Source organism: Anopheles funestus, chromosome 2RL (assembly GCF_943734845.2).
Source record: "Anopheles funestus chromosome 2RL, idAnoFuneDA-416_04, whole genome shotgun sequence".
Taxonomy (NCBI): Eukaryota; Metazoa; Arthropoda; class Insecta; order Diptera; family Culicidae; genus Anopheles; species Anopheles funestus.
In genome coordinates, this window is record NC_064598.1 from 85,231,491 (window position 1) to 85,245,822 (window position 14,332).

At 44.6% G+C, this 14,332-nt stretch overlaps 2 protein-coding genes across 2 annotated transcripts; one reads left to right on the forward strand and one right to left on the reverse strand.

Annotated features, from left to right (window-relative positions):
* The first annotated feature begins 906 nt into the window (after positions 1–906).
* On the forward strand, positions 907–12,203 carry LOC125764450 (chondroitin sulfate proteoglycan 4). The gene is made up of 10 exons (XM_049428709.1): positions 907–1,336; positions 3,955–4,151; positions 4,220–4,450; positions 4,525–4,926; positions 5,019–6,277; positions 6,336–6,495; positions 6,564–8,102; positions 8,165–8,465; positions 8,537–8,902; positions 8,976–12,203. Exons 1-10 carry the CDS (start codon positions 1,258–1,260, stop codon positions 11,630–11,632), a joined length of 7,191 nt encoding a protein of 2,396 aa, XP_049284666.1. The 5' UTR covers positions 907–1,257; the 3' UTR covers positions 11,633–12,203.
* On the reverse strand, positions 11,814–14,009 carry LOC125764545 (uncharacterized). Its single transcript, XM_049428903.1, has 3 exons — positions 13,478–14,009; positions 13,349–13,363; positions 11,814–13,219 (listed from the first exon to the last, which is right to left on the reverse strand). Exons 1-3 carry the CDS (start codon positions 13,665–13,667, stop codon positions 12,786–12,788), a joined length of 639 nt encoding a protein of 212 aa, XP_049284860.1. The 5' UTR covers positions 13,668–14,009; the 3' UTR covers positions 11,814–12,785.
* Positions 14,010–14,332: the final 323 nt, after the last annotated feature.

Sequence of the window (14,332 nt, forward strand, 5' to 3'; positions counted from 1 at the left end):
AAAAAGGTAACAGAAAGGCATGTAGCATTTTCATTGCCTTTCAATAAGATAACAGCCTAAAAGTATGCAACGAGTATGCTTGAAGTCCTTGTTTGTAATGATTACTTGGCCACTAAGCTAGATAACAGAGAAAATTTTTGCTAACATCAGTAAAATATGATCAATCTTTCGGAGGAAAATTCCCATTTTTAAATAGTGCATGTTAAGCTCTAAAGAATTTTTTTGATTAATTTTAAACATAATTTTATATTGTTTAATATCTTTAAAAATATTTGTTTTACCGGGGTGTTTGAAATTAAAATTTAAATCCCATATCAATCTTTCTACACTCCTCATTCCAATGGGAAATTTTAATCCCCATTCCGTTCTAGGCAAACGATCAACAAACTGATCCATCAGGGTCCTTCCCTTTCGGTGAAATGTAACACCCATCGCGTAGAATGTGGTGAGAAAAACATTTTTCACCGTTGCCCTTCCCGCTGCCTTAACGCCATCGTATTCGACGGGTCGAAGGCGAAAGCAAAAACAAACAAAAAAAAGCGAAACGCAAGTGGAACGCTGCTGTTACATTATCGTGCGTTGTTTGTTTGCGTTGTGCCGATCAACGGGATTACGATTGATGAGCAGGATTCTGGCGCAAATTTGTTTTGACCACGGTGCGACAACGCGTGATTACTGGAATGAATTAGTGCTACCCTCTTACCCGTGCTTCTGCTGACGGGCATTTTGGGAGCTGCAGCTGCACGGCAATCAACGGCAAAACACGATCGGAATGCATTTCGCTACCGTTTGGTGCTGTTGATTGTGTGAAGCCAACCAGCAACAAACCATAAAGCTGAGTGATTAAGCTGTTCTGAAATTCGAATTGTGATTTTAGGTCTTTCATAGTGCGTGAGTGTTTGTGTGTGATTGTCGTCTGTTGCGAAAGACGCTCGATATATGCATGTGACCCCTCTGTTGATAGAAAAGTATAGTGAAACAAGCTATGTGAAATGCGGGAAAACTTCGAAATGTGATCGGATGGAATGCAAATGTGCAGAACGAATGGTGATCGAAGCAATGCACTAACTAGCCAGCGACTCGTTCGCATTAGAAGCCATAATTTATGTCTCAAAACCAAAAAACCACAGCTAGCTTACCGTGATCGTTTCCATTACGGTGGTACCGAGGCGTACCGTGTGAGGAGCCTTTACAGCCAAGGCTCAAGTTCATTATACCCCTGCAAAGCCAGTGTACCAGCACGATTCGGCCGTGAAAATGGATCAACTGCAGCGCCGGATACGGATGTGGATATTTATCTCAATTCTTAGCCTTACGCTCATCGATGCTGTCAAGGGTAAGTCTTTAGTAAAAAAAAAATTGAATGCTCAACGTAATCTTACGAGAACCACAATCTTGGGTTCAAATCACGGTTTAATCAGCTGCACGTGCTGCAGTGTTGTTGTATGAGGGGTGGAATAATCCATGTACTCGTAACGATCATGAAGATTGATGAATAAAGATGTCATATGGCATGAAGGTGGCTGAGTGAAACGAAGACAAGCCTAAACGGTAACATATGGTTTTCTCTTCTACCCAAGGGTGTTACGGCAAACACCACCAATTAACTACAGAACTGTTAGTTAACCGTAATCGATATAATGCTTAATGGGAAACTGTTAAAAGCTAGATCTACGATCAGTATGACATTCGTTGCATTTTTTTAAGGTTCTTTACTTTCCGATTTCCGGCTTCGAATAATTTAGGGTGAAATGTTTCGTTCCAATTCGGAACAGCGCAATAAGGGTTTCCAAACTAGAAACCAAAAAAAAAACTATGCATCAAAAACATATTAAAATTCTTATTTTCTAATGTCAGATGTTGGCATTGGTCCCTAATTTAAGCTCATTTTCTACATAAATTATTGAGTCAATTGAATGTTGTTTGAAGGAACAGTTTGAAGGAATTACTTGTTTTGAAGGACTTCAGATATTGTTTCTACCCGTATGTTAGTAACTGACGCCAATAGTTTAGGCAACATTTCATTTATTATGAAATTGCAATTTATTCTCTTTCGTTTCTCCAAAAGTTCCTTTTTGTATGGATAAAGAACTCTCTTTTAAACAATTTTTTTTTCATTTAAAGTGTTTAAAGAGCACAATTGATGGGTTTTTTCGCTGTTATTCAGGACTTTTTGGATCTCAAAACGTGTAACCCTTCCGGACTTTAGAATATGTTGTTGCAATTTTAAGAACCCAAACTTACAGGTTACAGTTATTAAAGCATTTGGAACCATTTTTGGAAGCAAAATCAAATTTAATTTGTATTCTTCCGGAGATGGATATGACAGTGGGCAACAGCTTACAACCCCGGTATGTCTAGGACGCTCAGGAAGGAGGCTCCACTCCACCCCGTCAACAGTTTAGAAACCGTAAATCCCCCGATCAATTGTTTTGCAACTTGTTCAAAATATTCCCCCTTCCTCCCTTCCAACTGGTCATGGGATGGCGCCTATTAATGTTCCGCTTAAGGTCTCCGGGGAGCTTGATCCGCTATTACCAGTTCGCCATGATTAATTTTCAATATTATCGAGATCTTGAAGGAATTAGTACCAGTAACATCCTCTATCATGGAAATGCATGTTTTAAGAATCCACCCAAAAAGCACATATGCTTATCATTTAAACCATCAAAATCGTTTCCCCCCAAAACACCCAACATAAACACGTCAATCTTCAGCAGAGAATACACAGTTCATCTCAAACAGAAATATTAAGTCCATTTCTACCCGTTGAAAGGCGGAAGCACTCTCATCTAGCGCTATTAGCTGGATGGCATTAATCATTGAATGCAGTGGAATGCCGCTGGGAAAATGAACGGGATGGAGCTCGCCGCTCCTCGGGTGCCGGGTACGTCCGTCAGCAGTTCATATCGATTGACGAATATTGACAATAACGCACTACGGGACTATGCGCCAGTCAGAAACAAAAACAAAGCAACCCCCGGCATCAAGAGGCGTACGGGAATGTATAAACATTGTCGGCTGTGCAGCACTTAAGGCACGGCAGGCAAGCCCCGAATTCAAGGCCGCACATTTCCATTATGCCAGCAAGAGCAGCGGATTTGAAAGGCACGACGGAACGCACTGAAACGTGCTCAATTGTTTTAAGACAAATACGGTAGCAGTTGTTCCGTCTTCTATCCCCTATTCGAAGGGATTTAGGGAACGGGAACACACACTGATGCGTGTCATGTTAGACATTTTCCAATAGTTTCGATCTGCAGCCGCACAATGCTGCTTGCTTCACCGATCGTGACGCAATTCTGTACCACAGGGAATTCAAAGTTGTTGGTTGATCCCTTTGGATCGCGTATTGAGCGACATTTAAAATAGACAAGACGTGGACACATTTTTGACCGTACAATAGATTTTTGTTTTACTCTTCAAGACAACCATGTAATGGAATGGCATGTTTGCATTGTCACATGGGAGGGTTGATGTGTGGTTGAAGCGAGCATTAACTTTTAATTTAGGCCGTTGCTGCGAAGTCACGTCCCTGCCGTAAGGGTCGCTACGCATCCTGACCTAGCTCAAACTGTCACGTTATGTGGTCTATCAATTCGAACCTTCCTTCCATCGCCCCAGACGAGTGGAGTGTTTTTCACAGTTTTCACAACATTTTCCCTCGCGTAGTGCGATGAAATATCTATCGAACGGTGGAAGCTGTTAAGCGGTTTGCTATCGCCTTTTCACACTCTTCCATTTGTAATGCGTGCGTGTGCGTGCATGAAGACAGTCCGTAAAGTCACGTGCGCTGCGTGTGTATGTAGCACTTTGTGCGAATGTTGATCGTGATCCTCATACTCCGATCGTTGCTTTTTCGTTTTATAAATTAATCATCTATTTTTTTTCTATTCTTCTCATAATACTAAAACTCTCATCACCTTACGTGTATTATTCTATGGCGCATTCTAGTGTCGTTCTATGGCGCCAGCCACATCACACTGCCCCTGCAGGAGTCAAAAATGTCTACCAACATTCGGTTGCGATTCCGTACCCGGCAAGAAAATGCACTGATGTTTCTGACGGTGGGACGCACTGACTATGCGCTGCTCGGTATCGAAGGTGGAAAAATTAGGTTTAGCTTCAAGATAGACAAATATCAGACGGATGTAAGTTGCTGTTGTTTTCTTGTTGTAGAATTGTAAAATTAATCCAAAGCATCTCGCTTCGTTCGCAGCTCTGGTCACCAGGAACGCTAAAGATAAACGATCTCCAATGGCATGACATTTCAATTTCTCGCTATGCCGCCAATTTGACGCTTCAGATCGATGAGTACTTTGCCACAAAGACACTTCCGCCGAAGGTGATGGAACTGAACGTACACCTGGGTGTACAGTTGGGTGGTAAAGGCGATTACAACGAACCGTACTTAAGTGCCCTGCCAAGTTTTCGTGGTTGTATCGCTGATGTAAGTTGTGAAAAATTGTGCAAAACCTTCAAGAACTCCTCAAGAATGCTTATTTCATCTTCACTCATTTGCAGGTATTTTACAATAATATAAACTTCTTTAAACGGGCACGTGAAGGAACAGGTCATGCCACCACGCAGGATATCTCGTGGATATGTTCACCAGAGTTCGATGCAGATCTAGACGTGCCAATAAGCTTCCTAGACGACGATAGTTACAGTGTACTGCGCAAACCAACCTCACGATCGGGTGATCGATGGAACTTTGAGTTCCGTACGATCGAACCCTTCGGTACACTGCTGAGTAACATTCCACGCTCGACCAAGCACGATTACATGATGTTGGAGATAGTCCAAAGCAAGTTGCGGCTGCTGGTGGGCAAAGGATCGAATGCAGTTGAACTGATTCCGGATCGGAACGTTTCCGATGGCAAATGGCATAACGTGTCCATTACATACAGTCCAATGTTGGTCGATGTGAGTGTAAAAAATATCATATTTCTACCAGATTTTCTTGTGCTCAAATTACGCGCAACGATGTGATCTATTTTAATTTCCCACCCAATTAGATAATGGTCGACGAAACGATCAACAGTGCAACGTTCGCTAACGGGAGCAGTCAGGCTATTGAGCTGGAGGAAGACTTTTACATCGGTGGTCTCGATGCCGAACGGCACCGGAAAGCGTCGATGAAATTGATCCGCGAAACCGAATCCAGCTTTAAAGGGTGCATCCGTAACGTTGTCCTAGATGACCAGGATGTCGGATTTCCCAACTTCAAAGTCACACACCACGTGACGGTCGATTGCGTGTGGAAGTATCCGTGTATCGAGAAGCAGCCCTGCATCATCAGCTCGCAGTGTCAGCATCAGGGAATAGAAGACTTTATCTGCTACTGCGATCAGGCGTACTGCATAAAGGCGGACTATGGGGAAAAGTACAAAATATTCACCCGCTCGATGTCACGGGTTGAGCTGGAACTGTTGGAAATTAATCCGATGGAAGTGATGGAAGGTGGCATTGCGTTTCTTTCGCGGGAGTTTATAAGCGTTCTGTTCGACTATCCCGAGATGGGCGTTAAGGAGGCATCGATTATATTCCACATCGTACAGCCACCAAAACATGGCCGGGTGACCATATCTTCCTACGGCCCGGAAAGCAACGGAACCGTAACGCAGACGAAATTTTTCTCCCATATCGATCTCAGCACGGACAAGGTGAAGTACACGCACAATGGCGATGAGCACCCGACCGATCACATGACGATCGACATGCAGTTGATGTCGTTTTCACGCGAATCGAAACTTCCCGATATCAGCGGAAAGCATCGGTTTGTGCTGCACGTCAATGTGACCCCGGTGAATGATCCACCGATATTGCAGCTACCTCCGAATAGACATATCCGTATTACACAGGGCATTCCTAAGGCTATCGGTACCGATGTGCTGAATGCGGACGATCCCGACAGTCCGCCGGAGTCGCTCATCTACACCATACTGATGAATCCCAATTCGGAAGCACAACAGGGACGCGTCGAGGTGAACGGTAAAGCCGTCACCACCTTCTCCCAGTCTGACATTAACGCTGGAAGTGTATCGTACGTCATCAATACGAAAGGGTCCGAGGATTCTCACTTCGATCTGACGGTGCAGGTTTCCGATGGGATGGAAACCAGCCCGGCGAGCTCCGTCCGTGTGTCCGTACTGCCGCTCCAGTTACGGATGATCAACAACACGGGTTTGGTGCTTATACACAAATCAGCTGCCTCGATAACACCGTACAATCTTTCATTCGTTCCGAATGCCGAGGAGGAAAACGTTGATATGAAGTGAGTAGGGAATTTAATGATTTATGGAAGATGTGGCCTAAGTTTTATCTTCTTTCAGGTTCGATGTGGTACAATCTCCTTTGTACGGAAACTTGCAGAAGCTTCGTACGGTTGATTCGTCGTGGGTGAATGTCGATTCGTTTACCAGCAGTCAGGTGATGTTGGGACACATTCGCTACCTTCATGTTACAGACTTCCCACAGCACGATGAATTTAAGGTAAGAAAAATTCAACCGGATCGCTTAGAACTCTGTCAATCAGCTAGGTTTCTCATCTCGTCTTGTAGTTCACAGTATCGCTGGGTCCGGTAACTACTCCAACGTACGATTTTCGTATCTCATTCACCAAGCTGCGCATCGGCATAATCCGTCAGACCAACATGCACATCAACACCAAAGAAAACACAATACGGGCAGATTTTCTCTTCCATCAAACCATACCAATAGTGACGCTATCCCGTAACGTCATCTATACCGTTGTTACGGCACCAAAGTTTGGTGTTATTTACATCGAGGGTCATCCACAAATTGCCCGGCCCGGGCACTCGTTTACGCAGCACGAGATCGATAAGAATCTGATCAAATATCGCACCTATCAATCGTCATACGGTAGCTTCATCGATACATTCGAGTTCGTTGTATCAGTGCCAGAGTGTGAAGATGTGCAGGGAAAGATAGATTTTATCTACACACCGCCGGACTATCTGGCAAAGCAGATCGTCTACCAGAAGCGGGAGAAGTTGTACGTGCACGAGGGAAACAAAACGGCTCTGTCGAGAACAAACTTTGAGGTGTACTTTAACAAGTTTAACTTCCTTTCGTTCAATCTTACCCATCACCCGAAGCACGGCAAGATATGTTTAATAAATCCGCGTACGTTTGAAGCGAAAGATATTGCCACCTTTACGCTGCAAGATTTGTTTCTCGGCGATATACACTACTGTCACGACGATTCTGAGTCAACGCGCGATAGCTTCCGCTTGTTGATCCTGTCGGACGATGAAACGGACTTCCAGTATGTGTGCGAGATACAGGTGGAGATCACGCTGCAGAACGACAATGGACCCTATCGAGTGTTTGATAAGGTATTTCATATAGTGCGCGATGAAACGAAGCTGCTTACTGCCGGTGATTTGAAGTACGCCGATCCGGACATTGAAACGCGTGCGAATGATATCGAATACCGATCGGTGACCTGCACGAATGGGGAACTGTACAAAACGGGGAAATCTACGGAGCAGTTCACCCAGGAAGATTTGGATCATGGACAAATGTTGTTTATGCACAATGGAACAGATAATGGAAAGATTTCATTTATCGTAACTGACGGCATTTATGAAGTACCTGGTTCGCTAGAAATCGAAGCATCCGATCCGTTTCTAAGGGTGCGAGAGAGTAATGCATCCATCGTCCAGGAGGGTCGTGCCGTTCTGCTCACAAGTAACGATCTTAACATCGATACCAACTTAAATGCAAAACCACAGGAGATAGAGTATCGCGTAATGGATGGACCAAACAATGGTTTGCTGAAAATGTTCGTACCGAAGTTTGATACGGGTCAGCTGCATCGGCTTAACAATGCGACAACTGCGTACAACTTCTCGCACGCGGACATACTAACCGATAGGATCGTTTACTGGAATCGCGATGTAGCTTCAATGGACCGGATAAAGTACCGTGTGGGAACCAAGGGTGTTTGGACGGAGGGGGAGGTTATGATCCGGATCTATCCACCAGCGTACTGGGAGCAGCTGCGAATTAGACGCAACCAAACACTGTACGTCGAGGAGTCCACCAGTGTCATCATATCGAGAGATGTGCTTGAGGTAGGTTGTGATAGGTGATCTGTGTTGTAAAACGGTACATATTATACAACTTTTGTTTTCAGATCGTACACCCCAACATTTCACCAGGCGATATAACGTATCTGGTGACAACACAGCCCCAACACGGTTATCTAGAGATACAATCAATCACCTCGGACGACGAGTATAACTCGAAAGTGTTCGACCAGTCAACGATCAATGCGGAAAAGATGTTCTACATACAGGCGGGTGTCAATCAGTCGTCCGACTTCTTCACATTCGATGTCACCAATGGTATAACGTGGCTGCGGGATCTTATGATGAAGATTGTTATCATTCCGGAACATTTGTACATTCAAACCAATGAGATTGTTGTAGAGGAGGGTAAGTTGTGGTGGGTCAAAATTGTTTGGAAATAGTTTTCATTGCATCCGTGTCCACTCTTCCTTTTATAGGAAAGACGGTAAAACTAGAACCTGAAGATATGATACCATATTCGGAGTATTACAATGGAAAGATCCTCGAGTATAAGATACTGGATCAGCCACTGCACGGTAGTATACGTGCAGGCAAATCGTCCAAAGTGAACCGCTTCACACAAAAGCAGCTGGAAGCAGGCGTTATCACTTACGTACACAATGGAAGCGAGAACTCATCGGACACGATCCGGTTAGTGGCGTTAAGTCGAAATAAGGAAAGTGTGCCATTTTTATTGTCGATCAAAATACTCCCCATCAATGACGAAATACCGCTGCTGGTCACCAATACTGGGCTTCATATGTGGATCGGTGGAAAATCGATGATCGGAAGCAATGATCTAAGTACGTGGTATTGTCCAAATAAATGATAGCACCCGAACTCTCTCTAATGTTACTCTTTCTCTTCACTCCTTAGTGGCTCAAGACTATGATACTCCACCGGAGAACTTAACCTTCTACATCCAACAAATGTCCGGTGGTTACGTGGCGTACAAGGACAGCTACAATAAGAAAACGCACTCGTTCACCCAGCAAGACATCAACAGTAACATGGTGTACTTCATACACGACAGTAGCAACCAGAATGGCAAGGTTGTGTTTTACGTTAGTGACGGTGTGCACAACACGTCGGAAAGTGTGCTACACATCGTCACAAACCCGGTAGCGCTGGAAGCGATCCGAAACGAAGTGCTTCATGTTTTTCCGCTCACCCGAAAGCAGATTCTGCCCGATCAGCTGTACTACAAGTGCTCAGATGACGATCGGGACGTTAAGTACGTCGTGACAGTTCCACCCCAGATGGGGCGGCTGCTGTTCGAGCAGGTGGAGTTTGGCTACTCGAACGAGATCAGTGAGTTCACACAGTACGATGTGGAGAATGGAAGAATCTTCTACGAGCACACCCATCCGATGGTGGAGCTGAAAACGAACGATTCATTCTACTTCGATGTAACGGCACCGCTTTCGAATAGTTTGGTGGATCAAATATTTAACATCGATGTGTCGGTATCATCGGGAGGATTGTTACGATTCTTGCCCGTGCCACGGATTACCATCGAGGAAGGTGAATCGGCTCCGATCAAGTTGGATCTTTCGAAGGTGCTCGAATACCTCGAGACACGGGCAGGTATCGGTGCACCGGAGCTTTATATCGAAGTTCATCCACCGGCGCACGGGTTGGTCGAACTGGAGGACGAATCTCCCGAGGTGAACCGGTTCTCGCTGAACGATTTCTACTCCAACAAGGTGATCTATAAGCACGATCATTCGGACACGGTGGAGGATAAAATTGCTCTCGCCGTCTTTCTTGTACCCGGCCATCTGTTCCTCTGCAATATCACCATTCCAGTGACGATCAATCCCGTCAACGATCAGCCATTCCATCTGCTAACGCCCTCGCCACACATCTCAGTGATTGAGGGTGAAAATGAAACAATCACCTCGACGCATCTGCTCACCGAGGATGCTGATACGGATCCGCGCGACATTGTGTACGACGTGATCAGTGGGCCCAATCTGGGTGTATTGCTCAAGATTTCAGACGAAGGTTATCCGCAGGACATTATCACGTACGGCAATCAATTCACGCAGGCGGATATTAACGAGAATCGTATCATCTACACACATTCGGGTAATCCACAGTCCACTACCTTTTACTTTAAAGTATCGGACGGCAAATTTAAGCCGGCGTACGAGATATTTAACATCAAAATTCTACCCATCACGATCCAGCCTGGATTCAACAGTCAAGCAATAATGGTGCAGCAAGGTTCGAACTTGGGTCTACTGGACCCGAAACACGTTTCGATTGAGACGAATGTGCAGAAAAATCGAATTATGTATAATATTACGAAAAACCCGCTCGGTGGTATTATCATCTCAAACAACAAGCCTATCCTGAAGTTTACCCAACGGCAGCTGGAGGATGGTAAAATTGGCTATATGCAGACGGACATGAGTCGTTCGAATGACACCTTCCAGCTGGATGCATTCATACCGGACACAACGTCCGCCTGTCTGATCGAGGTTAGCATGGTAGTACAACCGTTCATAATCATCAACCCGATAACGATCACACCGGGCGATCGGGTTCGGCTGAGTTCGACCTTCATCTTCGACAATCCGGCACAGCTCAAATTAAACCGCTATAATCCAAAGATAACCATTACTCGACGACCCAAGTACGGTCGATTGAAGAAGATTGTCCGTAGCACAGGGCTGGACTATGCCGAGCAGCAGAGCGATAAGGAAATCAGTTCCTTCACCTACAAGGAGCTCAAGAGTGGCGTTATATACTATTCGGCGAGAAAGTTCAATCAGGACTTTCAATCAATCAACGATAATTTCGAGTATGTCCTGTCTACGAAAACGGCCCAACCCGGACAGGGTACGGTACCGATTGAAATATATTCTCCCTCCCGTTCGCATGATAGTGATAATGACGTTAACATCGTTACCGCGGAATCTGTCATCCCGTTGGACTATCTGATTGCGGTGTGTATTGCCGTCGCAGCGATCGTGCTCATACTCATCACGGTGCTTCTGCTGAAGTGTCGCTCCAAAACCGCCCACAAGGGTAACGATCTGGACAAGGATAATCCACCTTCCTTGCCGCGACCACCCGACTTTATGACGCTAAACAACCGGATGTACACACCGTCCGAGAATGAGTCACTGCCCGTTACGAACTCCTCCACCCCGTTACCGATCATCAGTAGCATTCCGCATTGCAAGGTGATACCAATCGGTGGGTTGGATAATACACTGCAGCTCGATTCCGAAACGGACGACATGATGGATATGCATGGAGAGTTGCTACCGAGCATGGGCCATGGGTACCGGTACGGGTATGGTGATGAAAATGATGAATGGAGTTCCTCCTGTGACGTTGGCCCGGAGGTGAACTACTCAACGATCTCGCAACCGCAGCAACATCTCCTGCTGCAGCAACACCAACAGCTGTTGCCAACGCATCAACAGCAACATCTTCAGCAACAGCAGCAACAAATAATATCAACGCCACAGCTTGCCAAGGCGAATCCATTGCTACGCCGCAACCAGTATTGGGTCTGAGTGAGGATCCCTAGCGAAAAACAACAAAACCAATACCCACACGATTAGAAAGGGTTGTTAGCACGTACTGTAAATAATGCCAAAGAATACTCACCAAAAAATTGAAGCCATGCTCTTCGATAACGGCAGCAGGATTTTGTAGTAAAATTGTGTATAAAAAGTAGCATGCCGAACAATCATATTTATCGTAATGTTTTACATTTATATTTTCCTCTTTCTTTAAACAAACGTAAAAGCGGATGCGCTCGTAACGAGAAGCTATGCAAATCGAAACAAGTCACACACTTAAGTGAAATTTCTAGTACACATCCCTTCAGTGAGCTAGTGTTGATAGAAACGTTTGGAAGCGGATCCAAAGTTTTAGACACGTTTTCACGGGAGAATAAAAGGAAGGTATTTCCAGTGTTTTTTTGTTTTGCGCCTTAGCAGTGCGCCCGAGTGAAACTGATGCAAATAGATGCGTGACAGCGAATAAACTCGTACGCTAGATAGAGTTGGTGATAAACCGAGAAAAAAAAACTGTGGCACTACAATACTGATATACTGATAAAAAACACTCAAATCTTTTAAATTTGTGTTTGTGTTTATCGTTCCTATATCTTCCTAAGCTTAAGTACGGACGTGTCCTTTCCTTTTTTTTCTCACACATTTAGTGTGCCTGTGAGTTGGCGAAATCTTAATTCTAATAGTACGATTCTTTTAAATTCCACTGCTAAATCTTTACCTCAGGGTAATATCTGATATCAAGGCATGGCCTTTGCATACATCTAAAACGAAACACTTCCTTCTCCGGCACGCTACACGCACATAACGCAAAGCTATTGCATCAAAACGGGATAAAATCGTGAAATGTGAAAATGAAGTTGCACTTAAAGAAATTCACAGCTAGACTAGAATACCACCCTTCGTAAAGATGTGGTAGAATGTTTTCTGTAGAAAATAATAAAATCAAATCTTAAGTCAAGATTAGAGATTCAAGTGTAGTATTCGCTCACATTAACTACGCCTAACAGTATGCAATCACTCTTCTCGCATGATTAGACTGTAGGACGTTTGATCGATCTAATCGCGGGGACAAGAAACCCGCTTAAGTACCAACCAAGGTGAGTAATGGGGTCGTTTCGTGCATTCTGGCACGCAACGAATGAAAGTCTTAAAACTTAGGCATCGGATTGTTGCTGGTTGGTGTTACGTTACAGGCAGCATTATCGTACGAGTAGCTTTCGGTCGAATCTTCTGCCGGATGGCGATGGCTGATCGACGTCGTACCGGTCTGTACCGAGTTGTCTGCCTCCGTTTCGGGATAGATGCTAACCGTGGTTGACGATTGCTTTGCTACGTTTGCACCATTCTTCGGCATCACCTTGGGGCTCTTGGTGTTGGGATTCTCGTGCGTATAGCCCACCGGGGCAGTGGGTTTGTTTTGTAAGCGCCAATGGCATTTCTCCTGTATGCTGGTGTAGTACTTGAGAGCCAACACTACGATAGCGGCACAAACCAAACAAGCGGATGCAACACCAACCACCAGAAGTATTGTCCTCATCGTGAGCATACTCGACTGCAGTGTCGAGACATTTTGTCGGAGCGCTAAAACATAAAATGGGAAAGGGTGAATGTGCAGCAATAAAAAAAAAGCATGCGATCAGTACAAATAACTTGTTTAAGCCCCACCAACACAACGGTGCGGTGCGTCATCAATCCGACACAACTACTTACACTTGAACAGGAAATCTGTGAATGATGTTGTTGGAGAAGACGCAGAAAAAAGGTGGAAAGAAAAGAAAAAAAATGAAGAGTTAGAAAAGCCCTTTTGAAAGCGCTATTTTGTTTGTTTTAGTAACTTACTTTGGCACTTGTGAAAACAGGTGTACTCGTCTTTTTCACACAGCAAACTACAGTTGCGGCAGGTATTGCTATTCTCGTCACAATACTCATACCGACCGCACGCATGATCGCACGCAAATGCGGAAGGAATAGACCAAGCGGCCAATATTAGTACGGGCAGCATGACCCTTCTTGAGCAACGGGCTGTCATCGTTTTAGCTTTCACTAAACAACACTTGTATTCAATCCACACGCACTGATCGTTCAATCGTTTAGTAACTTCAATATCCTCCAGCTAGCTAAAGCACAAAACACCGAAACTGTGGCGCGATACAATGACTCATTCACAAGCGCTGTGCCACGATCTCGATGAAGATCTCGATCTTGTCAATTGCCACGGCTTGCCAAAGGCTTCTTCACTGGGTTCGGGGTTTTTTTTTTATTTGTCTCTCCCTTCTATCGTACCGTCTAGATGAAGCTGTTCCACTGCTCTGGCTGATAGCTGGAATGGAATGCACGCAGACACCAACCATTCGGTTGTGTACGTTTGTGCTGGTGCATCATTGTGGCTGAATGGAACAATGTGTAGGTGCCAGCACGACCGTACAGGTGTGCCATCGTATAAACGATAAACGAGCTTTTATCTTTGATAGGTGCGCAACAGCATATATGATGATGCTGTGCCGAAGCGAGAAGCATTGATTTTATAGCATCAACATGACATATCGTGGCGCAAAAGACGACATATTTTTAGTTGCAGCTTTTGCTACTTTAACTATTACTTTGTTGTTATTTAAGAAAGCCTATTTATGCTTCCAAAACATAAAAAATTATGTAATGTGATTAACATAAGTAAATCATTTTAATTCCTCCACT